The 26,198-nt window shown below is 38.9% G+C and overlaps 2 protein-coding genes across 4 annotated transcripts; one reads left to right on the top strand and one right to left on the bottom strand.

Moving 5' to 3' along the window:
- Nucleotides 1-297: 297 nt before the first annotated feature.
- On the bottom strand, nt 298-3,334 carry LOC306822661 (amphoterin-induced protein 1-like). Its single transcript, XM_079341810.1, has 2 exons — nt 3,103-3,334; nt 298-2,789 (listed from the first exon to the last, which is right to left on the bottom strand). Exon 2 carries the CDS (start codon nt 2,724-2,726, stop codon nt 1,185-1,187), a length of 1,542 nt encoding a protein of 513 aa, XP_079197936.1. The 5' UTR covers nt 2,727-2,789; nt 3,103-3,334; the 3' UTR covers nt 298-1,184.
- Nucleotides 3,335-14,847: 11,513 nt separating this feature from the next.
- LOC306823188 (G-protein coupled receptor 61-like) lies at nt 14,848-24,598 on the top strand. 3 transcript variants are annotated; one of them, XM_079342602.1, is made up of 3 exons: nt 14,848-15,137; nt 16,554-18,016; nt 23,973-24,598. In XM_079342602.1, the coding sequence occupies exons 2-3, from the start codon at nt 16,768-16,770 to the stop codon at nt 24,137-24,139; spliced, it is 1,416 nt and encodes a 471-aa protein (XP_079198728.1). In that variant the 5' UTR covers nt 14,848-15,137; nt 16,554-16,767; the 3' UTR covers nt 24,140-24,598. The 3 variants fall into 3 exon arrangements, with proteins under 3 accessions (XP_079198728.1, XP_079198730.1, XP_079198729.1); XM_079342604.1 differs by lacking the exon at nt 23,973-24,598 and adding an exon at nt 23,798-23,908; XM_079342603.1 differs by lacking the exon at nt 23,973-24,598 and having other exon boundaries at nt 16,554-18,450.
- The last annotated feature ends 1,600 nt before the right edge of the window (nt 24,599-26,198 follow it).

Genomic DNA, 26,198 nt, shown 5'->3' with positions numbered 1-26,198 from the left:
ACATCTAACATTTAGAGGAAAACGATTCTGCACGACTAGTAATTGAATCAAGAATAATGAGAAAACTCTGGTTAGACAATATTTGTCTCATGGTAGTCAATGGTTGTAGTAATACTGATACAAACAACCAGATATTAGTTTTCAGTATTGCTTGCATTATTAATGTGGTCATTGTGATATGAGAAACTGCCACAAAGCTGTATGTAGTCAGGCTTATCTAAAATGATTCTTTAATCATAATTAACTTGGTATAGAAAAGCAATTCAACACAGATTTGAAATGAGACTTCCTTTGAATCTGATTGAGAGAATTATAGTAAAAGTAAAATGTATTGACTTCATTTCATTATTCTGAATCCTGGTTTCAAATTGACCTGTATAATGTCCAAGCAGCATTTCAAACATTTCAACATAAGGTAAACTACTACAAACAAGCACATTATGTTTATCAAGCATTTAATCCCACTACATCCTAAAATAATATCAGTCACTGAAATTGCATTCAAATCCTCACAGTTTCATCTCCTGTGAAGGCCCACATACCAAACAGGAATGCAAGACATAAATATAGAACATGTTCTAGCAATGATTTAATTAGCTTTGCAAGCTCTGCATAAAAATCGATACCCTTTAAGCAGGAGCAGCATCGTCCAACATCTTAAGAACTAATGTTCCCCAGTGCTATAAACAATGGTGTGTAACTTTATTCAAAGTGAAGTCCTAGGAAATGTTTTCATGCTGTTTGTTGAGTAATTACTGTAAGGGCAGGTGTTTTATTTAAAACAATCTCCTAACATTTTTAAGGTTTATAGCTTCTTGCATAGCAGTTTCTAGCAGGGCAAGCCAGAAATGTACATTGACGTGTTCAAAAAAAGAAAGTCCTTTTAAAGTAAACTTTTAGCAGAGAAATTGGAATACATTCAAACCTGTGAGACAACTAATCTAGATACATTCATTAAAATATTTTTCACAGGACAACTTGGGTTCATTCTTAGGCATTATCACATTTTTTAATTTTGTATTTGAATTATGATATCACTGCTGATATCTTTTTTGAAAACACTTCATGCTACAGCGAGTCAACAGTTTTAACTTTGTTTGGAAGATGCTAACTTTTGAATCTTGCACACATTCATAGCATACATCACTGTCTAACTCTTTGGGCTGTGCCTCTTTTTTCTTTTTTTACACCACCATAGGTGTGTCTGAGCACACAGAGCTGACAGATTCTGCATCTGACCTCCTCCTCTCCCTACTGTCCCCCTGCCACTCCTCGTCTTCCTCACCTATTGGGTTTAACCGCCCGTTCTGCTCCAGCTGATCCTTGGGTTGCAGGAAAGGGACTTGTCTGTAGGGGTATCCTCCACCTTTTAACCTCTCCTGCTGCTCCATCTCCTCGTGAGCCTGAGAGATGCTGACAGTAGAAGAATGGAGGCTGTCTGTGGGGTCAGTTTTCTCTAGGCCCTGATCCGGGCAACAGGGGCAGCGGCAGGGTGTCAGGTAGAGGTAGATGAGAACCATCACCACACTCACCAAACATGCTATGAGGGTAGTGTAGGCAGTTTTCAAGTTTTCCAGTCCACCGCTTGAGGTGGAATTAAATACCACCACAGTTACATAAAGTGTTTCATTGAAGGTGTCACTAGTGGCTAAACAAGTGTAGACTCCGGAGTCCTCAACCTTAAGTGGCCCAATCTGCAGGCTACTGTCTGAACGCACCATGACCGTCTTGTGTTCTGAGGTCACTGGGATGTTTCCAGGTAGCTCCCAGCTCTTCTTCATGTCCCTCTGTCTCGTGTCACAGTCTAGAACCAGGAACTGTTCCAAGTATGCCTTCTCATCCATGACTCTGACTTCACTGCAGTTCAAATAGACTTTGTCCAGATCCAGAACTGCCATTTTCTCTTTTTGTGCTCCTGGTAACAGACAGGTGTGGCTGCTCCTATAGTCGATGGCAGAGCTGAGCTCCTTGAGGTGCCATCTTGCCAACATGTCATACAGCTCACAGCTGCAAGGCAGAGGGTTGTTGTGAAAGTACAGACCGTTGTTGATCCAGGCAGGCAGAGCCTGAAGCTCCTGGATAGGAAGGGATTTGACACGGTTGGAGGAAACATCCAACAGTCTTAGAGATTCCAGTTGACCCCGCTCCTTCACCAGCTCCATGGGGAAACGCGAGATCTGGTTCTGGCTCAGGTAGAGCTTCTGCAGGTTGAGGAGGCCAGAGAAGGCAGTGCGGTCGATCTGAGCTATACGGTTGTTGTAGAGCAGCAGCACCTCCAGGTACTCCAGTGGTTCAAATATGTACTCATCCAGCTGACGGAGACTATTAGAGGAGAGGTCCAGGGAACGCAGCCTGGTCACATGAGCAAATGCCTCAGAAGAGAGGAAGTTGAGACTGTTGTGACTGAGCAGCAGACTGTCCAGCCTCATGAGTTTGATGGGGGTCCACTCAGCTTGAAGCCTGGTGATTGAGTTAAAGCTGAGGTCCAGCACAGCTGTGTATGGAGGGAGAGCGAGGGGAACGTGTGTGAGATTCATCTTGGAGCAGCTTACAATGTTGCTGGCACAGACACATGTCTTGTGGCAGTCCAGAGGGCTTCCTATGAGCTGCCCATTCACTGGCACTGATGCCACCAACAAGGTCAGAGGTAGAATTATGATGAGGCTCCTTCTGCAGAACACTGCTCCAGAGGCATGCTGGGAAAGCCACTGTGACCCCACCATCATGTCAGGATCATAAACTACAGGAGCCTGAATGTGTATTAGTCCTCACAGTGGAGAGTCATTGAGCTGTAAGGACATGTGTACAAGGAGATCAATAAATCAGCAGCTGTGAGGTCATCCTGCTGCGACATCATAATTATAAACCCCTTGTTTTATTTAATCCAGCTGAAATATATTGAAAAATTAGCAAACAGAATGTCAAAATAAAGCTTTATATGAACAGTAGATAATAATGTCGACATCAAACTTATTTAAAAACATATTTCAAAGTAGGCTAATCTCTGTCCGTTTCGTTGAATCATCATCATCAGCAAACTCACTGAGTCACAGATATTTGTCCCTGCAGACACAAGCGTCCCGCTCGCTGCTGCTTCTTTACCTTAAGTCGCTTTCTGAAGAGGAAAAAAAGGAGGAAGTCTTCACAAGTCCAGTCCGTAGAAAACCCGTTATGCAGGACAGTCTTCTCCTCTTCTTCAACGCTACAGAGATCCGCGGTCGGTCTTGTGTGTCAGCACCGGTCCGGGACGCACATGCAGAGTGACCGAAGAAGCCTGTCTGCAGTGTGTACTGTGCTGGTGAGGAAGGTAACCGAGTGACAGCTGATAAATGGGGCGCTAACGGCAAAGCAGGGGGTGTGTCCCATTTCCCCTTCTCTCTCTCCATCTCTTTCTCTGCCTCTCTCGCTCTCTCCCTCATTGCCTCTTTTTCCTCTTCTTTGTTTATCATAAAACTGTAGGGTACATACTGAACAGCTGTAACATAAGCTACATAATGAGCAATAATATGGAAAACCATTTAACGTTTACAATTATAATATCAGAATCAGAAATACTTTATTAATCCCGAGAGGAAAATTAGAAAACCCATAATGTGCATATCGTTGAAGAGGGTCATTTACCAGTTAAGACTGCACCTGTTGTTGTCTTTTTAAGTATTTTTTGCATCTTTTTTTTTTTTTAAATTCATTTCATGTATTTGTGTCTACTTCAATGTATGTGTGCAAGTAGTGAATGAGATTTTTAGGAGACACACTGCAAATTTTGTTGTAGAAAGTGCAATGACATTTAAGTCATTGTATTTCTTTCTATAAGGCACAATTATTGTTTAAACATTATCAAGGTGAAGCTGTCGTTATTAGTGGAATATCACACCTTATCCTCTGCCGGTCATCAACACTATTATTTGACAGCTGTAAATACACATTATTTAGTGTCTGCAGCCTGCCATCATTTATTTTTTTAGCATGTTGAATTTTAACTTCTTACATGTAGGGAATGACCTGTCTTTGAATTGAGATTTAACACTGCAGACTAATTTAACTTATTTGTTTCTGTCCTCAATGCTCTCTAAATTATTTTATTGTCTCTTATTAAGGTGTTTTCATAAATACTTTGCTTGGCACCTGGGGGGATGTAAAAGTGTGATGATCAGTATGCTGATGTGGTTAATGATGAAATAGCCCTTGCCTCACTTACGTCATATTCTTTGGTGAAGGACAGGTCACTCTTGTGTGTGTGTGTGTGTGTGTGTGTGTGTGTGTGTGTGTGTGTGTGTGTGTGTGAGTGTGTGTGTGAAACTGCAGCTGCAGCAGTCTTAAAGTGCAGGACGTGATGTGCATGCAGCAGTGTGTGAGTAATCAATATGCAGAGAGTTCAGAGCAGCGTGAACAGTGTGTGGTTGGCATTAACCGTTAACAGCTTAGACTCCTGTCCTTTGATTGACACATTTAACACATTAAACTTGTACAAATTAAACATGAAGCACTGTCATTTGCTGCATTTATTTAAGGTTATTTATGGTAATTTAGGTCAGAGTTGTCTTTGTTCTTTATAAAAAAAATGTTGCTAGTTAAGCCTGCAAGGGTAGATTTTGCTATCTAATTATTTGCAAATACACAGCTTGTACTGTAAGCTGGAAAAAAATAAATTAAGGTTGGGTTGGCCTCATGGGGGCAGTAGAAACTGTACTGGTTTACAAAAACAATATCTGTCTCCTCAGCTGGTAAATGCTCAACCAAGTTCTTCTTTTAAGCATGAACTGTTATCGTATAGGTTAAGTGCTGAACAGTAAGTGTACGTAATGAGAGAGGTTAAAAATACATTTAGGCTAGTATTTATTGTAACCAAATCTGGGAAGTCTCGTTTCTTTGAGCAAATCTTTTGACAATGATTTCACATTGTCATTTGATGGTTTTAAAATGTTTCTTTGATCTGCTTTAAAACGGTATGTTGATTCAAAACCCTTATAGACAGCAGCTCAAATCAGGTAATAAAAAAAAGAACAGAGCATAATACGGCGCTCGACATACCAGTGGATATTACGCCTTAATCTTGCTTTTTCGAAAACATTATTTTTTACCATTAATAGTAAATGGAAAACTTATAGAAAATGTATTAATTTTAGCTTTCTGTCCGGCAGTCTGAAGATGGAGAAGGTCAAATGGGCAATGATTCAGACGACAGGATGACAGATACTAAACATTCAGCTCAGAGAGAGCTGATCATTAAATGCATTTGAGCACAAGGTCACCTCACAGAGAAAACCCTCACAGGAAGATGACCTGGGCCAAGGGGCTGGTTACCATGGGAGACAAGGGGAAGAGGTGATAGTGGAGAAAGGGAACACTGTGTCGTATAAAGTGATCGACATGTAAAGGTCGAAGGAAACATTTAGAAGATGAGATAATGAATATGAGGAATGAAAAAAAAACAACAGTTTTTATGTACAGACAAATAAACAAGAATTTATTTTAAAAAAATCAGTAACTGTGTCAAAGGCATGAGGAACAACCACATAAGAGAAGATTTAGAGCTAGCTGGGTGTAAAGGGTTGTCAGGCAATACAATCTTGACCTGTAAGTTTTGAATTAAAATCTTCAAACTGTGAAAAATATTCACGGCCTTGGTTTTAAAACACTTTTAGAGTGTTCTAACACTTTTAGAACAGTGATGCATTATCCAAACCTTGTAACCCATAAGATATTACCTGATAATGCCATATCATCTTGTCCCCATAGGCATGTTTCCAGGACTTCAGGTGTAGCTAGCATTAGCATTAGGATAAAGAACTTCAGACCAGCTAATTCTTCACCTTGTGTCGCCTTTGTTTACTGTCCGACCAGCAACAATTGAAGCACTGCACTGCATACAGATATGTGTTGAAAGAGATTCATTCAAGCTATAAGAGTCTTTAATAGGTAGCTGAAAGGTGTTCAGGATGACAGAAGATTGTCTTTTGCTGTTCTCATAAAACTGTTTTCATGTTCATGTCACTTGTAATGACACTTAAAATATCGAAGGGTAACACTTCCAATGCCAAAATGTGGTGACATGTCTACATAGTTTGAATATTTATACACATTATTTAAAGGTTGCATGCCACAGTCTTTAAATAAAGATACAACAAACAATAAAGACATGCTGATGGGCTGATAAAACTGCTCATTCACTTACTGTCACATTGATGTTTTGAATAAAAAGCTGCTATCAGGAAATGTTTGAACAGTTTGGTACCTTCAAAAAAAGTAGCAACACCTCAGTGTTTAACTTCTCCATTTGAAGCTCAAGAGCTCCATTCAATGTTTTTCTTCTTTAAATATTTAGAAGATTTAGTTACACAGTGTAGCCTACTTTAAGCTCTCATTATGCAGAGTGGCTCCTGCCAGTGTTGTTTCAGCAAGGCAGGGCAAGTGTATATATATATATATATATATACAGTGCCTTGCGAAAGTATTCAGCCCCCTTGAACTTTTCGACCTTTTGCCACATTTCAGGCATCAAACATAAAGATATTTTGTGAAGAATCAACAACAAGTGGGACACAATCATGAAGTGAAAAGAAATTTATTGGATATTTCAAACTGTATTAACAAATAAAAAACTGAAAAATTGGGCGTGCAAAATTATTCAGCCCCCTTAAGTTAATACTTTGTAGCACCACCTTTTGCTGCGATTACTGCTGTAAGTCGCTTGGGGTATGTCTCTATCAGTTTTGCACATTGAGAGACTGGAATATTTGCCCATTCCTCCTTGCAAAACAGCTCGAGCTCAGTGACGTTGGATGGACAGCGTTTGTGAACAGCAGTTTTCAGTTGTTTACACAGATTCTCGATAGGATTCAGGTCTGGACTTTGACTTGGCCATTCTAACACCTGGATATGTTTATTTGTGAACCACTCCATTGTAGAGTTTGCTTTATGTTTTGGATCATTGTCTTGTTGGAAGACAAATCTCCATCCCAGTCTCAGGTCTTTTGCAGACTCCATCAGGTTTTCTTCCAGAATGGTCCTGTATTTGGCTCCATCCATCTTCCCATCAATTTTAACCAGCTTCCCTGACCCTGCTGAAGAAAAGCAGGCCCAAACCATGATGCTGCCACCACCATGTTTGACAGTGGGGATGGTGTGTTCATGGTGATGAGCTGTGTTGCGTTTAAGCCAAACATAACGTTTTGCATTGTTGCCAAAAAGTTCAATTTAGGTTTCGTCTGACCAGAGCACCTTCTTCCACATGTTTGGTGTGTGTCCCAGGTGGCTTGTGGCAAACTTTAAACAACACTTTTTATGGATATCTTTAAGAAATGGCTTTCTTCTTGCCACTCTTCCATAAAGGCCAGAGTTGTGCAGTATACAACTGATTGTTGTCCTGTGGACAGAGTCTCCCACCGCAGCTGTACATTTCTGCAGTTCATCCAGAGTGATCATGGGCCTCTTGGCAGCATCTCTGATCAGTTTTCTCCTTGTATGAGCTGAAAGTTTAGAGGGACGGCCGGGTCTTTGTAGATTTGCAGTGGTGTGATACTCCTTCCATTTCAATATTATCGCTTGCACAGTGCTCCTTGGGATGTTTAAAGCTTGGGAAATCTTTTTGTATCCAAATCCAGCTTTAAACTTCTCCACAACAGTATCTCGGACCTGCCTGGTGTGTTCCTTGTTCAATGTAAAGCATGGTGGATCCCCTAAGAAAGCATCTGTAAATTGATGACAGCAAGACATTTAACATAACGTCATACAGAATCATCATCCAACTATTCATAATATAATTATCAAATTGCATCTTGTTGACAGTGTGGTTCTTGATAGTAATCTGTTGTTAGTTTAATTTTAAGTTTTAGTTTGTTAAACTGCTCATACAATTTGCATGTACCTGATTTTAAAATGACAGGTTGCTTAGATTTAAGTTAGATGTTCAATATTTCTCTGTATATATATGAATTAGAAGTGGAAGGTTGTGTGAAATTGAAATACCTTAGGGGAGGTTCTTTAGGTTTTTATATCAGTACTTGAAGTACTGCTAAAATGTAAAATGCTAACAAGTAAATGTGACACATCAATCAAGAACATTAATGTTTATTGATTTTTTTTTGGTTATCAGGGATCCCTCAAACAAGTTTTTGTTGTACAATTCATTCTTCAGGCAATGTATATTGAGATGTTATTGATTAGGTGCGCTGCATGGTTTACACCACAATGAGGTGTCTGTGGGTGAGAGAGCGTTACGTACTGTAGGTGTGAAGAGATATTCAGAGTTAGCAACAACACATTTGTAGTGATCCAGCAGCAGAGATTCGTAGGCGTAATGACGGTACTGGATCTTTGTAGAGTGTGGAGTTTGTAGCTGCAGCATAGGCTACATTTAAATACAATGGAAAATGAATACTACTTTTAGGGATGAAATGATTGCATGTGTAAATGATCACAACAAGCTCTCTGAAATCCTAATGAAATGAACTCAGTGATAGAGTTTGCCGTCAACCTGAAGGAGTGGAGTGCGATCCCCAGCCCTTTGGCAAGTCAAGGAATTCCAAATTGCTCCTGCTACTATATGTTGTGTGTGAATGAAGTAATGATATTGTAAGGTTGGGCACTTTAAGTAGCAAACTCTACTGTTGGTGTGTTAATGTGGTGTGAACAGTGTTGATGTGTTAAGTGTGGTTTTGAATGATCAGAAAACTAGAGCATCTCCAAACAAGCCTGTTTACCAAACTGGAACTGGACTTAACTTTTGTGTCTTTGTGAATTATGCTGTTTCTGAATCTGTCGTTTGAGACATCTCTCTGATGTGTTCATCAGCCTTGTATTCATACTGTTTAAGAGAACAACACTGAGGCATTGTCTGAACTAAAACTATTTTGGTTTTTTTAGAAAGTTAAAACTGACTCAATGTGGAGAGAATTGGTTTTCAGTTTATGATGACAGTATTCATCCTGATATGGAGCTGAGTAACTGCGACTGAGGCACACTGCAGCTGCTAGCACTGCTGTGTAATAATGCGACATGGATCTCATGGAGCAGCTGTAATTATCTATCATTAGTGGTGTTTTTAGTGTGTGGACACAGAGATACACGTGCAAGAAACTCACACACACTCACCACACAAAAACAAGCATGTAATGCTTCTGCTCATCAAACTAAGCATTGTGGCCCTGATGCAGGACATGTGGCCTGATGACTTTTCTTTTTACAAGTTAAAATCAATATATATGCTTTGCGCCAGACTCGACCGACAAACATTCTATCAAAAGATTTAAGTCAAAGTAGATAATCAATTTTTTTTACATAGATCTCTGATGTATATCTAATTTCTCTTTGGTGTTTAGAGCTTCGCTGTTGTCCACAAATCCCACAAGAGGATCACACTATTAATCAGAGGCTAAAAATAGTCCCTCTAAAGTAAATATTTGACTTCAGTTCATGTAGTAAAATGTGCTGATGCTTCTACTGTGCCTTTTAAACCCCACAAGATTCAGATCTTCAACAAAACGATGCAACCTCTTCTAAATTCTTTTAGTCACATTTTTCTCATGAGTGTACATTTCATATTCATCTTCTTTATTGTCTCAAACTCCCCTCTTACTGTCACAACAGTCTGTTGACAGAGCTGATTTAACCTGATCTGTGTTCGATTTGAAGGTATCACATGGTGTTTGTGTTGATTTAGGCAGCAGCCTGGTGGATGGACATCCCTCTGACAGGATATTTACTGTTCCCTTGTGAATAATTAATGAGGTATAGTGGCAGCATGTTAGGCTGATATCCATCAGCTAAATGGGATCTGCCTCAGTGTTAAGAGGGCGAGCTGCTCGCTGCTCTCAGCTGGGACTATAGGATGTAAAATCTATGACTTTAGGTCTATATAGTAACAGCAATGTCCTGTCAATAGAATAGCTTTCTTTTCAAATGATTTTCTTAATCTTTAATGACAAAGAGATGCCATGGTTTGTATAGTTTTACTGATATACTTTTATATCTGATTCTTTGTTACAGAAGTTCTAATTAACATATACAAATAATGGGAACGTAATAAAAGATATTTTAATTTAATTTATCCCACAGGAATATAAAATTACCTTGAAGCCAAAGACAGACTTGACATACACAGTTTCCCATGTTTACATGGCAGAGGAATCTTTTCTCAGACATTTTCATTTGTGTTATACTTCTATCTCCCACATTATCAGATGTTTTTGTTTGTTTGTATGTTCCTCATTATGTGCAGCACATGCGCCTCAACAGAGCTGCTAAATTGTATAAGATTTAGCCAATTCCATGACTACAGTCCAAAAACAGCTCTGAGAAAGATGACTGTCTCTGTTACTGGACAGCATGCACAAGTGGACACACTGCCACCATCTGGCATAAGCAGCACATTCAGGGCCTCTAAGAATCACAGAAACCTTTCAGAATAAAAACACAGGTGGGAAAAATGCTGGTTTTAAACATGGACTCGAAAAGAACCGATGCCACCAAAGCTTGAGAAATAAGGATGAGAAATGTCAAAAATAATTTGGGAAAATTGAGCCCTTGAAAAGAGTTTTACGCATCAGACTATTGTCTTCAACTAAAAAAAACACCAAACAAATAAATATCACACATTACCCTTTTGTTTGTTTGTTTGTTTGTTTCAGTCCTAAGATCTTCACAAGAACATTTCTGGTAAAAAAAATAAAAAAATAAAATAAAATAAAAAAAGTTTCTTATGGAAGTGTTATAGACAGAAAAACAAATTAATAAACCATGTGAATTGGGTCTTCAAATGAGTTTTGGTTTGTTAAGCTTAGCTTGATGGTGACAAACTTTATGAACTCCAAGAGGGTGTTTGTATGTGTTTTAAATAAAGAAAACACATTATCACCATCGTACCAAAAGCACACACATCATCTACTTGTATCACAGCTTTTAGGAGAAATCTTTTACTGTTATTTCAAAGCTCTTATGATGCACTGTGATAAAAAACAAACAAACAAAAAAAAACCTAATCCCTGTCATGGGAAAATCATTATTCTGACACAATCTGAAAGAATATTATGCAATATTGTGTTCAATTCCTGCCAAACACTCCATGAATCCCAGGAAGAACAGTGAATTGTGTGGCAGAGCATAAGAAGGATATCCAAAAAAAAACGGACTGCTGTGCCTTGGATACACAACCGAAGAGTATAGCTCTTGTCAGTTCTCTCCTTTGACTGTCTGCTGCGATATGAACCTTCCTCCCCAAGTGTCTCCACGGCAACATTCACTTTACTCTCCATCTGCAGTAAAATCACTCCATCACATCTAACACATTCACAAGGTCCCACACGTTAACAAGGTATCTGACAATATGTTGCTGGTATGTTAGACCTTGTGAGGTAGCTCTGCCTGAATCATGTCAGGTTTATTAAAAAATGTTAATTAAACAATAAAAGGGCAAATGGTTTCATATGCTTTGATGCTTAACATGCATTTTAGATGTGTGTTGATTGTGTGTGATGGTTGCATTTATTATATTTTTGGTCAAATGTCATGGCATGATTTTATTTCTGACTGTGGAAGATTTCTGTGTGGACTTGTCTGTATAGTTATTATTGGCAGTGGGGGCTCTCCGGGGTTAGTGCAGCGTCCTTTTGCTATTTCTGAGTGCGAATGTGGAGTCTATTTCCAAGGTTGCCATAGAAACCATTGTATTTGTGTTGGCAGCGATTGGTGCTGCCGGCCGAGCAAGACTCTGCTATTTTTGTCATGTGTCCACACCTGATATACACACTCTTTTACACACACACACACACACACACACACACACACACACACACACACACACACACACACACACACTCAGGTGTACACAACTGAATATTAAAAGCAGTAGCAGCCATATCTACACAAACTTAATGCACAAAACCACACCACAATCAAACAGTAGCCCACATATTTAAATTGTTTCATTATGTGTCACACAGGCATGTGTATACTATTCTCTGTTTTATGTTAGCAGACATGATACATTCTCAAGATGACAACTGGAGTAATCACCATCTATTAAATCTCTCCACCCAGCTGCAATGTTTTCATTTGTACAGGCATGTTCAGGTTTGACATATTGACAGAAGAAGACAAAAAAAAATATGTTAACATGTAATCAATAAATTATAATGGAACAGAATAATAAAGGAACATGTTTTTTATTTATTTCTGATTACATAAAAACTATTGGATTGAATCAAATGTTCAAATCAAAGTGGAAGAACAGATTATGAGATGGCATATGATCAGGTGTCTGATAAAGGTGTCTGATAAAGTCTACAATTTGCGGGGAGGAAAAACATTCAGAAGGATTGATAAAACTTTAGTCAAAAAAATTGAAGTTTGTTTTAATTTAGGCAGAAGGCTGGATCCAGGCTAGTAAACATGAACATTTTGTAAAAAAAAAAAAAAAAAAAAAACTTTGCACATGAATGCTTTATCAGTACTTTGACATTGTTGATAAAGTTGAAATTTGGGCTGTGAAACTGCAGGATACGTTTCCATAAATATTTTCACAGAACAACTTTTTATGATAATCATAAAATTCTAAATTTAAAGCAACAGTGGATCATTTGAATATTGTGACTCCATAGACAAAGTATGTAGTACATATGGGAACACTATCCAAAATTAGTAATAACTTTAAATCTATTTCAAGATATCCAATCCAGTTATTTTTTGAAAACCAGGGATAAGGCAGATAACCTCATCCTGGATAGCAACAAAATGTGGATTTCCAAATCAATCTTGACTGGATTAAACCTTTAAAACAATCAGGCCCAGGTTTTAAAGACACGTGGTAAGTTGTTAAAGAGCTGCAACTTTTTCAATGTGTTATTTTCATAACTGATAAATGTATACATTTCATTTTGACAATCAGTCAAAGTTCAATGTTCATCTCATATTCCCCAGTCTGGAGGTTTCAAAGTTTGTGTTACTGTCACATTACAGTACATGTGATGGGCAGAACATATCAGTATTTGAGAAAATAGAACCAAATGCATTTTGGCATTTTAGTCTGAAAGATGAGTTACATAGTCAAGTACTGTAAATGCAGAATCATATTTTTTTTTTCAATAGACATCAAATAATCACTGCAGCTCTTGTGACATATAACATACATATACCGTTGAATTAAAAGTAAAGTAATGCTTGAATGTTTAGTATACATAAAAAATACATACAAGTCTGTTGTTCTTGATACAAAAGGTGCACTAGTCTGTTAACATCCAACTCAAATGTTTCACTCAGACCTGGCAATGACATGTGGCATTATTATAATAAGGCTTTTAGTGAAACAGATGAATAAATCTGTGAACATGAGGTTCCGCTAATTAAAACAAGCGTTTTAATAGTCCACGAGGTGAAAGATGTGACCCATGAAATGCAAATGTTATGAGTATGATTACAGGCAACCTTAGAAATGCAAATGAAAAACACCCAGCATCTAGCAGATTCATGCTTGCTTCTTCAGCACAGTAGCCTTAGCCATTATGGCCCAGATTTCATTGTCCTCTGAGATGAAGTGTATATGGGAAAGATCACCGTGGCAACAGGAGCCCCAGTTTGAGGAGCTGGGATTGTGGAGGCTGAGGCCTGGCCTAATCAATGGCTCAATGCCTCAGTAAATCTTGCACTTGAGGACGCTTTAAGCCATTAAATTACAACCTGACTGTTTGCTGATAGACAAAAACTAATCAACTGTAAAAACAGCAAGGGATGATGTATTAGATATGAAGTTGAGGTCTCATGTATTGAGCCCATTCCTGTTTATGAGAACATACAAGGTCACTTTGCAGCAATATCTTTCAGCAACTAAGCCTTTTCTGTGAAACAAGCAAGGTTGTTTTTGCATTTTTTGCAGACTGTACTACGCTTTATTCCACACCACAAAGTTATTAGACGATGTAGCATCGCATAGAAGTCACATGAATTTGATGCTGGAACCATGTTGAGCAAACATAGCACTTCATTGGGCTTCCCAGTTGGAGCATTTAGATGGAGTTAGCTGTGCTGGATTATTACAATAATCAGAATGAGTTTTATTGGCCAGGTATGTTTAACACACATGGAATTTAACGTCGGTGCTCTCTCTGTACAATGTAAACAACAACAACATTAACAATCAACTAAAAATATAAACCGGTAGTTAAAGACTAATATGTACAATACTAAATAAGATAATAGTGCAGTGGTGAGTAGTGCAAAAGGATGAAGTAGACATGAGGTAGTTATCTTTTGCAGTATTTATATAGTAGAGTGTGTGTAGATGGTCATTGAAATTAAATAATATTTGTACATTCTCAGTGACAGAGTAGTTCCAGGGTTATTTCACAGCAGCAGGTCTGACACTCTGTGACTGTTTAGTGTTCATCAGAGTGACAGCCTGGGGGAAGAAACTGTTCTTATGACAGGTTGTTTTGGCTTAAAGTGATCTGTAACGCCTGTCGGGGGGAGGAGCTTGAAGTGATGCAACTTCCCCGTTTCCTGACCCTTGACCGGTATAAGTCCTGGATGAGGGGAAGGTCGAAGACACCGATGATCTTTTCTGCAGTCCTGATTGTCCGTTGCAGTCTGTGTCTGTCCAGTTTGGTTGCAGGTCCAAATCAGACAGTGATGGAGAACAGATTTGAATCTCAAGACTACCCGACTACCATAACCACACTCATTTGATGTTGTTTTTTTAAAGTCTTGGGCTTACCAAAATAATCTCACTGCTCACTAATCACTAAAAGAAGGGCAAACATTTTGGCATTACAGTGGGGGCACTAGGACCCTGTGCATACAGCAGCTCCAGTCCTGTTTCTTACAGCCTCCTGCTCCATCGCTGCAGTCACTGTGTGAGTGGAGAGGGAAAGCAGAGAGTGAGCTGTATCTTTGCAAGCATTTACATCAGCATCATTTCAAAAGACATTCCCCACCGCCACAGCTGAACTCACCCAGGGAGGAAGATGCATGACGAAGCCCAAGGCATGGGAAGAGAAACAGACTTGTATAGAAGGAAGTACTTCAACAGCGTTCACAAGGTACAGTGAATGATGTCCACTGAGTGCCTCAGCAGCGGGAGCTACACCAGGTTTTATCCGTGGAGACCAAAACAGCAGGCAGCTGCATCAGGAAATACTCAGTTCCAGGTACATATTGCTGCCTCTCTGCTCATTCCCTCACGCTTACTGATTTCCTAAACAATTTCCTTCCTTGTTTTTACCCTCTTCCTCTAATCTGCTTAATATATACTGCTGAGTGCCACAATAATTCTAATGTAACTGTAATAGATAGATAATGTAATGTAATCTATAGAATGTGGGGGCTTTCTTTTTACAGCGGGTGCAATGCATTAATGATGAATATATAAACGAGTAGGCAGTTAAACATGACTAAACCAGTCAGGAGGGTTAAGCTCAATTGGGAGCACCCCTATGTGTGATTTAGAGATGTGGCACACTGAGGGTGATCACTCATAGCTGATGAGGGAGATTAGAGACATTTGTGTTCACCCTGATTTGCACTATAATCACTGCAGACAGGAGAAGGAACATCCTAAGCTTTTCATTTCTCAGTGGCAGAGAGCATTCATAGCGTAAGAAACTGGATTTCCTTGATCTGACACAAATATAGCAGCAGCCACCCATGTCTGTTTGTTGTCTGTAAACATCAGGCACAGCTAATATGCAGACAGCCTCTGCAGCGTATGAATACTGTCAGGTTTCCATTATAAGCACAAAAATTCCTCATGCTAAGAAGTTAGGACTTCCTCCCTGTAGAGTATGATCATAAGCAGTAACTGACAATATAGTGAATCTTCCACCTACTTGGTTTACATACTGGCAAGGCCTGTCACCAATCTTACAAATATGATTTACAAAAGTAGAACACGATCAGGGCTTGCACAGCAGTTATAAATTGAAATGAAAAAGGGCTAACACCTACTCTTGGGCAGGATTGGTTTTGGGTAATTAGCAGGTGTTCATGTATTGGCAGGATGCGTGGTTGAGCAGTTTATCACCTGTGGCCCACCAAGGAGGGAGAAGACTGGATTAATCTGGAATCTGGATTAACTGACTCTTTTCACTGCAATAATAATATCAGTACGACGAAGTTTTAGAGGATCAGTATGATCAGACATGCTTTGGGAACCATGACACATCCAAAGTGACCAGATTCTTCAACTCTTTTCTCCTGATGATTTGTGATTGTTTAACTCATTTTTGCTCCTTAGTTTTAGCATGTGGCTAAAAAGGTTCCATGTGTCCCCGACTTGAATAGTTCATTTTGAAATTGATTAAATTGCTTTAAAGGCTAGCTTCGGATTACCCTATCAGTAAAACTGCCTTAACAGGGATTTGACAAGCTAAGAAGGATTTGATAAAACTTCATCCGATTGAATTAATCTCAATAGGTAGCAGGTGAAAAAATTAAACAAGCAGATTGCACGTGCCACTTAGAGGAAAGCTTAGATTATATCCAAGAAATCTGAGTAAGGAGCCACATGCAAACTCAGGTGCACACAATTTGAACATTTATTTTCTGTCCTTCTCTCTTTTTCTTAGGGTGGGCTGTGACTGATAGCAGACAAGAAGTCTTTCTAAATGGACAAGAATTTTAAATTCTGAACCCACTGATGTTCTCATCATCATCCTCCAAAATACCAAGCAGCTTCTGTCCTGATTTAAAGTCGCTGTTTTCTGGCCGTACTTCCTGGCTTTGAAGGATGGGTGATGGGCCTGTGACTGATCCTGCCTTCCTGCCTCATCCCATCCTTCAATGGAGCCGATGTGGAACACCTCCCACCAACCTCCACAGCTCATGTCCAACATGTCTGCCTCCTCTCTGCCTGAGGGCTCGGCTCTGTCTCAGACCCTAGCCCTACTGGCCATGTTGCTCATGGATCTGCTGGCTGTGTTGGGTAACGTGGCTGTCATGGCGGTGATTGCCAAAGCCCCACAGCTCCACAAGTTTGCCTTTGTCTTCCACCTGTGTGTGGTGGACCTGCTGGCGGCCCTGGTGCTGATGCCCCTTGGCATGCTCTCGAGTCGAGCCTTCTTTGGGGAAGCCCTGTGTCGGAGTTACCTCTTTCTCAGCGTGTGCCTGGTTAGTGCTGCCATCCTCTCTATCTCTGTAATCAATGTGGAGCGTTACTACTACATCATACACCCTATGCGCTACGAAGTAAAGATGACTGTTGGACTTGTAGCGTCAGTACTAGTGGGGATTTGGGTAAAAGCTCTGGCCATGTCTGCTCTGCCACTGCTCGCTTGGTTCCTGCAAGGTGGGAGAACACCTCTTTTAGAGGGTAGTGGGGTTGGGGGAATAAGTGGTGGTGCAGTCCCACCTCCAGCTGCTCAGGGTCATAGGCGCTGCTCTCTGCATTGGACAGGGGGAGCATCAAACCGCATGGCCTTCATGGTCCTGTTCACCCTGGTCTATTTCCTTTGTCCTCTCATGCTTATTCTTGTGGTGTACTGCAATATGTTTAAAGTGGCTCGGGTTGCGGCCATGCACCACGGCCCACTGCCCACATGGATGGATACACCTCGTCGCCAGAGGTCGGAATCACTCAGCAGTCGTTCCACAATGGTTACCAGCTCTGGGACCGGGACTGGGACGGGTAGAGGGACCCCTCAGCGACCCTTTGGGGGGGGAAAAGCTGCAGCAGTGCTGGCAGCAGTGGGTGGGCAATTCCTTTGCTGCTGGCTACCCTACTTTACTTTCCACCTGTATTCAGCACTGGCTGCCAGCCCTCCAGCTACACTGGCATCTCTTGAGGAGGTGGTCACATGGATTGGCTACTTCTGCTTCACCTCCAATCCTTTCTTTTATGGCTGTCTTAACAGGCAGATAAGGGAAGAGCTGGGCAAGCATCTTCCTTGTCTATTTCGTCGAGCAGGGGCAGAGATGGAGGAAAGACTTCCCAGTCGTGAAGGATCTATAGAAGAAAACTTCCTACAGTTTCTTCAGGGCACTGGTTGCAACTTGGATCCTCAAAACTCTCACAGCACCTCCAGTCCAAAAGGTGAGGCGGGCTGTCCTGTGGCTCAGCCCCAACCACCAGAGCTGGCACAGCCCATACCCATTGATTTCCGAATTCCTGGACAAATTGCAGAGGAGACTTCAGAGTTTATTGAGAATGAACAGGCGAAAAACAACCATATATGTACAGACAATTAAGTTTGAATTCCTTTATTTCCTGATAATAAGCCTGATTTTGATAATCAGACATTTCAGGATGTATTCCAGCGAAAACAAGATGATCTATCTGATGGCTGTCCACTTCAAGTAAATGAGTTTACATTGTACCTTTGAATCATTGCACTTTAACTCACCAGATTTTGTCCTTGAACAGTTATGTTGACACAATTTGATGCAGTTGATTGCTCTGATCTGTGCAGTAAAGGACACAGTAAAATAACACTGATGTAAGTAGCTAAAGTCATTCTTTGACAAAGAAAGAAAGTACTTAGAGCTACAGTATTCCTTCTGAGCTCATATTAGAAAGTTAACTGATACATTGACTTCCTCTTTATTGTACCAAAGGCAGAATACTATAAGACAACATGGCTTAGCTATTCAGAAATGAGGATGAGACGTTCCAACATGTGAACTGATACTGTATTTGTGACTTTAAATTAATTTAAGTTGTATATTATTGGAACAAAAGTAAAGACATGGTAGACAGCAATAAAAGTGTCAACAGTATTTCGGGGATCCATTGAGGAAAAAGCACTACAGTCACTTTTGATTGGCAGTGGGGCTTTCATTGTGGATTACGCCACTCTTAACCCATTTGCCAATCTGCCAATTATAACTGATAAGGACGTGTACATGTTGTGGCCTAACTTTCATGGAATCACGAGTTGTTTACAGATACATCTGATTCTTTCCCCTCCTTTTTGGTGCTTGTCCATACGTATCTTTAGCATGTTAGTTTCAAAAAGCAAACCAGATCTTACGGCACATAAGTTTAGGACAACAGTGGGATGAACAGCTTCCTGCCGCGTGATGGATTTATAAGTGTATTTGGACATTAAACCTAAAAAACAAAATAATTGATGCACTGCATTACATTTGAAGATGATTCTATTTCTCCCATTTGCAAAGTACTATGTGTGTTATGTTAGTAAAACAGTATAAGTTGAGGGTTGTGTGTTTCTCTTAATACACACGTTTTCTTTTCAATTGTGAGTCTAAGTACTTGTTTACATTTTATTTTGAGTATTTGTACTCATGCAGTCACTGCCTTTGTTTCTTTTCTAGAGGTGATTTTTTTTTAATTCAAGAAGAAGAAAACTTTGACTACCCTGTTAACTGCTTTTTATACATTACCTCATGTGCAGGAAAAGAAACAAACATTATGTTACAATCTTGGACAGTTCCTGGTCAAATATGACTCATGCACACTCTATTCCAATGTTGTAAGATGACTAAAGCTGGAGTCAACTATGAGATGAGGTTTTTATTAGAAAGGGTGGTACAGTTTTTGCTACATTTTCCAGTTTAGGTTTGATGATGAGATGAATAAGTATTTTATAGCAAACTGTTTGATGTGATAAACTATGATGCATCAAAATGATTGATTGAAATAACAGAATCTTTCTTACATAACGGAAACAGGGTTTTAAAGACATTTTTTTTAATCAAAGGTTGTTTTTGAGCGACCACGCCAAAAGCTTGTTAAGCTAGCTATCTTTTCATCACATCTATATATCCAAAACTGTGAATGACCTTCGTTGCAAGAATTTACACTTGTTCAGAGATTGTTTCTTATACTGTGATGAAAACAAAAGAACGACTTCCACTATACTTTAATGATACGAATAGGTTTGCGAAAATAAATTGTTAAAAGCTAAACGACAGATGCTGTTGTAATAAAGAGTTTCTATGTTTGTAAAACATTTTGGATACATTTTCATAACTTTAAAAATGAGTTTGGGCCTTTATAGCTTCTTTGACACAATATTTCTGTGCTCTGTTTCTGTAGTATTATTTCATTGCAAAGAGGGATGCAGTTCAAACACATTGACCTGAAGGTAACATTTAAACTTCAAAGGCAAAAGCCAGTGATCTGACCTTTATTTCAATAAAAAGAGATGGATGGATGGATGGATGGATGGACGGACGGACTGACGGACAGAGAGAGAGCGATAGATAGATAGATAGATAGATAGATAGATAGATAGATAGATAGATAGATAGATAGATAGATAGATAGATAGATAGATAGATAGATAGATAGATAGATAGATAGATAGATAGATAGATAGATAGATAGATAGATAGATGTTTTGAATCTGGTGGTGTGCAACAGGCATCACACCTCAGTGACGGACCTCTGTCAAACCGCCCCCAGCTTCACCAGGCTCTGCCATCCCCATGGCAATTATTACCTAGTGACATTTCTCAGAGTTGTAGAGGGCGGGAGGAGGAGCTTGCTCTATTGGGAATCCAAACCAGACACCATTATCTGTGACTTCTTGAAATACAGTCTCTAGAAATACACTCTCTAGACTAAACCTGAGCAAAAATGTTTATGTTTTATAAATCAGTATTTCTGCTATTTAGGAATAACATTTGATTGCTTATTTGTAATCTGAGATTAATCAAGAGTAATATATGGTTTTTAAATTGTAATTTGAATCTTTCCTTCTTCAACTCTGAAATTGATTGGCAAACAATCTTGACCTTTCCAATGAAAGCTGGGATCAGCTCCAGCCCCGCTGCGACCCTAAACAGGGAAAAGCAGTACAGATAACGTACAGATGGATCTTGCTTACTGAGAAAGACAATATTTTTACTATGTTGATTCAAAGTAATTGATAACAAATCATTTTTTGTTAAGAAATCTCAGAATCTCAGACACGTATCCTTACATTTACATTACAATACACTGTAGGCAATTGCTGTTAATCTACGGCCAATTTTCAAAACTAAATACTGTTTTGATCTAAAACAGTTAAGAACTGTAGTTAGCAATGCATCATGATGCTCTCCTTGAAGCAAAGTGACAAAGGCCATGAACAGTATACTGATGTATTTTTTTTTTTTTAAAAGAGGGAGTTGTCTGGAGAACTTCGAACGCGATCACTAGTGTGGTATGTTCAGCTGTTTGTCTTTTGTTTCTAAAAATATGCTACTGCTTATTTTTCTCAGTTAGTTTTCTTTATTAAAATACCCAAAGCCATCAACTCCTGAATGGAGAGTCATTTGAATAGCAGTTTTCAGAGAAGGTCACATAATATGGAGGACATGTGCTACACATCAACGAGACCTGTATCAGATTTTAAAATTACAAATTAGGGTCTTGTTGAGATCTGGTTTCATTTTTAAATATTTAATTGATATTACAGAGGATGTTTTGATACAAACAGATCCTCAGTAGCATTAGCTTGTCTAGATATGGATTTTAACAAGTAATTTATGAGTGAGGCTTAGATTTGTATAGTCTAAAAATATTACTTCTGGGATATTTTAGTTGCATTTAGGTTAAAATAAATACAACCCAATGGTCAGAGGACCGAAACTCGTTAACCCGGTAATTTATCACAAAGAGGTTATGGCAGAGGGAGGAAAACACAACAGCCTGCTGGTAATGGATTTATATATATATATCAAACTTAAGTGAAGTAATTACAATTATGTGGGAAGACAAGATGGCTTAAAGTAAATTTTCCAACATGTATCCATACAAGGAAACAAGGAATCATATTTGCTGCACTATTAGCGCACACAAACCTTTACAGTTTGTGTTAACAGCTTATCTTATCTTTAAAGTTAAGAAGACCTTCATACAATGATACAAAACAATACATTAACTAGATAACAAGCTTGCCCATCTTATTACAATAATCTAATGATCATATGGCTCTGGCTTTAACAATATTCTTAAATAGGTACAGTATAAACATTAAGACTCAAAGAGATAAAAACAGCCCAAGGTTGGAGCAATGAATTATTATAAATTAATATAACTGATATGCTTAAGTGAAGCCTATCGTAACAGTCCTCCCTATATGTTTAATATACATAGTTTGACAGTCAGCCAAATTCTATTTAATGGTGAGTGAGTCAGGTAGTTAGTTGTTCTTTGATTTATTCACCATAAGAAATTCATGACACATAACACCAAGGCTAATACACATAGTCACATAAGTACAGATTGATACTTCCAATAGATGCTGCAGCTACATGCTAACATAATGACAAAAGGCTAACCACATTACAAATGGTAATTGCAATGTTCAAACAGGATAGAACACCTATATTAGAATAGTTTACATGTTCAGCTTTTGGGGACTCAGATTCTACTTTGATGAGTTGAGACTTGAGTTTTTGACTTGATTTAAGAGGCATGTGTTAATGTTAGCTTACCACGTCCTTTATGTGAATAAGTTCTGATAAAACTTAAGAATAACTCATTGAAAAATTAATTCAAACATTGTATTTTTCACCAAAAGAAAACACACATTGACTATTTTTACATTAAAAATGTTTATTCATTGTTACACATCAAATCCAGCATCCAGCAATCCTGCATAGCGATTAATGACCTTGATTAATGACATATGATAGGTATTTAATGGATCAAATGGAGTTAAACCGGTCATGACCTGACCTAATTGTTTTATTGGGGTGGCTAAGGCTGTTTCCCCTCCAGGTTTGTGACATTTCCTGTTTCCAAGAGTGTCTAGTGTTTAAATTGTGTGTGTGTGTGTGTGTGTGTGTGTGTGTGTGTGTGTTTATGCCCCCTGATGCTGACCAGCAGGAAATGAGGGGAATTTGAACTAAACATGAAAAACGGGGGTTGCCTTTAAGTTTTGTGGAAAAAGATTTAGTTTTAATGATCCATTTTGTGATCATGCGTGCACCCAGAGCATTCTTCACCTTCCAGAGTTACCTGTCATGTATGTGAAAACGCTTGATCCGTGACCTGATGAATTCGGGTTATCTGTAGATGAAATCGCTGAACATCGATACATGGAGTGGATGTGGATATACCTATAGGCGTACAAATGTTAAAGTTGTTGACCCTGAAGAACCAATGGATATTTTGTGAGCTCTGAGCACGAAGCAGGACTCATGAAGGTCCTTTAGTGTATAAAGTTTAGTCACAAGCTCTCTGTGTTTGTTACACTCGGATCTAAAATCTCAGAGTTGGGTTGTAAACTGATTTTGGTGTTTTATTGGGGTTGCTAATGGTGTTTTCCCTTGAGGCCTGCCACAGCTGAGAGTTTCACAAGGGGGGTGTACTTGAATTTACAGATAATATAAACATGTAGTTTTTCTGTGTTTTCAACCCATTCACTCTTTTTTTTATGCCTGTTTTCCTTTTTTTGGACAAGGACCTAAAAGTGACTGTGATCATGAATACTTCTGAAAGTTTGGATCTCCTCGCCGAACGTCGGACTGGATGGATTTGCGAACTCTGTTGAATAGGGATGGTTATGTAAAAGTATGGGTTGGGGGCTATAATGCCGTAGACTTGTCGGACGAGTATCCGAACTGTACATCTCTGTCTGAGAAAGACTGGAAAGTTTTTCGATCTACTGAGTGCCCAGACCTCCATCCAATGTGAGACATACCTGAGACAGTGTATGTCACATTGGATGAGTTGAGCTTTACAGAGCTGAGGCTGATTGCTACACAAGACGATCAGACGGGTTTATTTTCCTGAATGTTTGTGATGATCGAGGCAAAGCAGTTGCCACCAGAGGCAATGAAGAATGGAGATTACATCCTTATCCTTTAACACTTCAAGAACGTGACTCTTGGTTTAAAATGTTTTTTTTTTTTCATTCAGTGGTGCGATTGGGGGTGTATGCAAAGACTGTTCAGTGAAATTGACGAGATTATCAGAAGAGATCACCCACAATGACTTCTGATAACTAATAAGTGGGTTGTTTTTTGATTTATATCATAAACATTGGGGGTGATTGGTATATCATCATATAAATGTGTCTTCTTGTTCTCTACAGCATGGAGTGCGGAATCGTTTCCGGATCCTCATTCTCCTCTGATGTTCCAGACGCCCCAGACTCCTCAGAATTCACCCAATCCACTCCAGCAGGGGATGATCCAGCCTACGCCTGTGTTAAATGACCCCCTCTCTCAGTTCCTCCCACCAGCTGACCCCTTTCTATGAATCCCTCTCAGTAGCAGCACACACAGAGTGGCTACAGGAAGCTGAATGTGCCAACCAATGCTCAATATTCGACCTTTACGACGGGGTGAAAACAGTGGTCTATAACTTTTACGATCTAGCTGTGCAGGACTTGTGGGGCAAGCTCTGCTATGGCTGTCAAATTCTACATCCAAGCCAGCTGCAACATGATTGCCTTCAGGATGTGCCAGATTATTTCTATGGTGAAACAACAATAGATATCAGATATCGTATGTGGAATGATCTATTCATACCAGCCATTTGACGTTTTTAATCATTAAATTTCATCCCCAACACAAGACTAGCTGTGACGGAAACGGCTGAAATAATCCTGGAGAATCTTGACCAGGAAGAGGACATTATTGAAAATCTTCTGAAAACTAGTAAACTGGTACCTGGTGCAGGCACAGAGTATCATAATAAACAATTTCAGAAATTATTGCAGCAGTATACAATTAAAAATTTCTCAACAATGAATGAGACTAAAGCATGTGTTGTTGAGCGTTTTAACAGAACCTTTAAGACATGTATGTGGTGATATTTACCAGCAGCTAATTCACGTAAATATATTGATGTAGTACAGGACCTGGTGACTGCATACAATTAATTCATTAACCTATACAAATTGAAGCCGGAAACTATAAACTTTAGGACTTTTATTTGGGTGATACAGTGAGAATATCCAAACTCCGTGGAGTGTTCCGGAAAGGATATGAACAGACATTCACAGATGAATTCTTTACAATAACCAATACCAGAGTCAAGGATCAACCGGTGTATAAACTTACAGATTGTGCTGGGGAGTTAGTAAAAGGATTTTTTTATGAACAAGCGTTACAGCCAATCATTGTTGATAAAAACAAAAAATTTAAAATAGAAACAATATTGGAAAGGAAAAAAGTAGGGCGCAGGAATCTCGTCCTGGTGAAATGGGTTGGCTGGCCGACGAAATTCAACTCCTGGATCTCTGAAAATGATATTGTTAATAGTGCTTAAAAAAATAGTGTTTTGTGATTTACACATCAGTAGTGAGACCATATTGAGGGAGTATGGATAACAAAAATGTTTTGTTTTTTTAACATTTCCAAGTAAAACTTCATCGGATGTTTTTCCAAGAAACAAAATATGGAATTATTGAACAAAATTAGCAAAGCCTCTCATTTTCACTGAGCCATACGAGGTGGGGAGCATGGCTTACTTTTCCACAGTCTGATGCTAATGTTACTATTGTTGATTAAAAGAAAAACAACATTAATTGTAAAACTTTCTACTGGTTTTTACTACAATGTACACAGTATAGTAAAAGAATTGGTAACACTTTAGATTAGGGAACACCTATTAACCATTAATTAGTTGCTTATTAGCATGCATAGTAACATATTGGTTCTTATCTAGTCATAGGCTATATTCTGCATGGCCTTCTTATACAACCAGTAAGCTATTAACTCAGAGTTTTCCCTCAGTAACTTCAGAATTATTGTTTATTAGTGGTTAGTAAGGAAGTTGTTGTGTATGAATTACAATCTCAATATCCTTTCCTGGTAACACTTTATATTAAGGTACACCTATGCACCATTAGTTAGTTGCTTAGCATGCACATAAGTAACATAGTGGTATAATTAGTCTTTTTTAATTTCTGCATTAAAAAAAATCGTCTTTTGAGAGAAAAATAAAATATAAGAAGAAAATGTAAATAATTGAGCCACCAGTATGTCGACCTTTGGACGCAGCAGACGGCTCCGCTTCAGGTAAAATGCCTTCTGTCTTTAGTTTGAAGAAACAACAAGGACATTGAACAAAAAAACTACGAGAAAATGAGACGATAACTATTTGCTAGCTTAATTTTAGGTGTCTCACTAACTTTAACAGCAACAGATGTGATTTTAAGAGAATCTTAATATAGATAGCTAAAGATCAGAACAGAAGATCACTACGATCTAAGACGGTCCAATGATCGTAATTGTGAATTTTTAAAGTCGTTAGGGGGGCGATTTAGGTGACGAAAATCACATTAAGTACGGTCCTTGAAAACCTTGGTTTT

Source organism: Symphodus melops, assembly GCF_947650265.1.
Source record: "Symphodus melops genome assembly, chromosome: 4".
Taxonomy (NCBI): Eukaryota; Metazoa; Chordata; class Actinopteri; order Labriformes; family Labridae; genus Symphodus; species Symphodus melops.
This window is presented reverse-complemented; position numbering and strand designations above follow the sequence as displayed.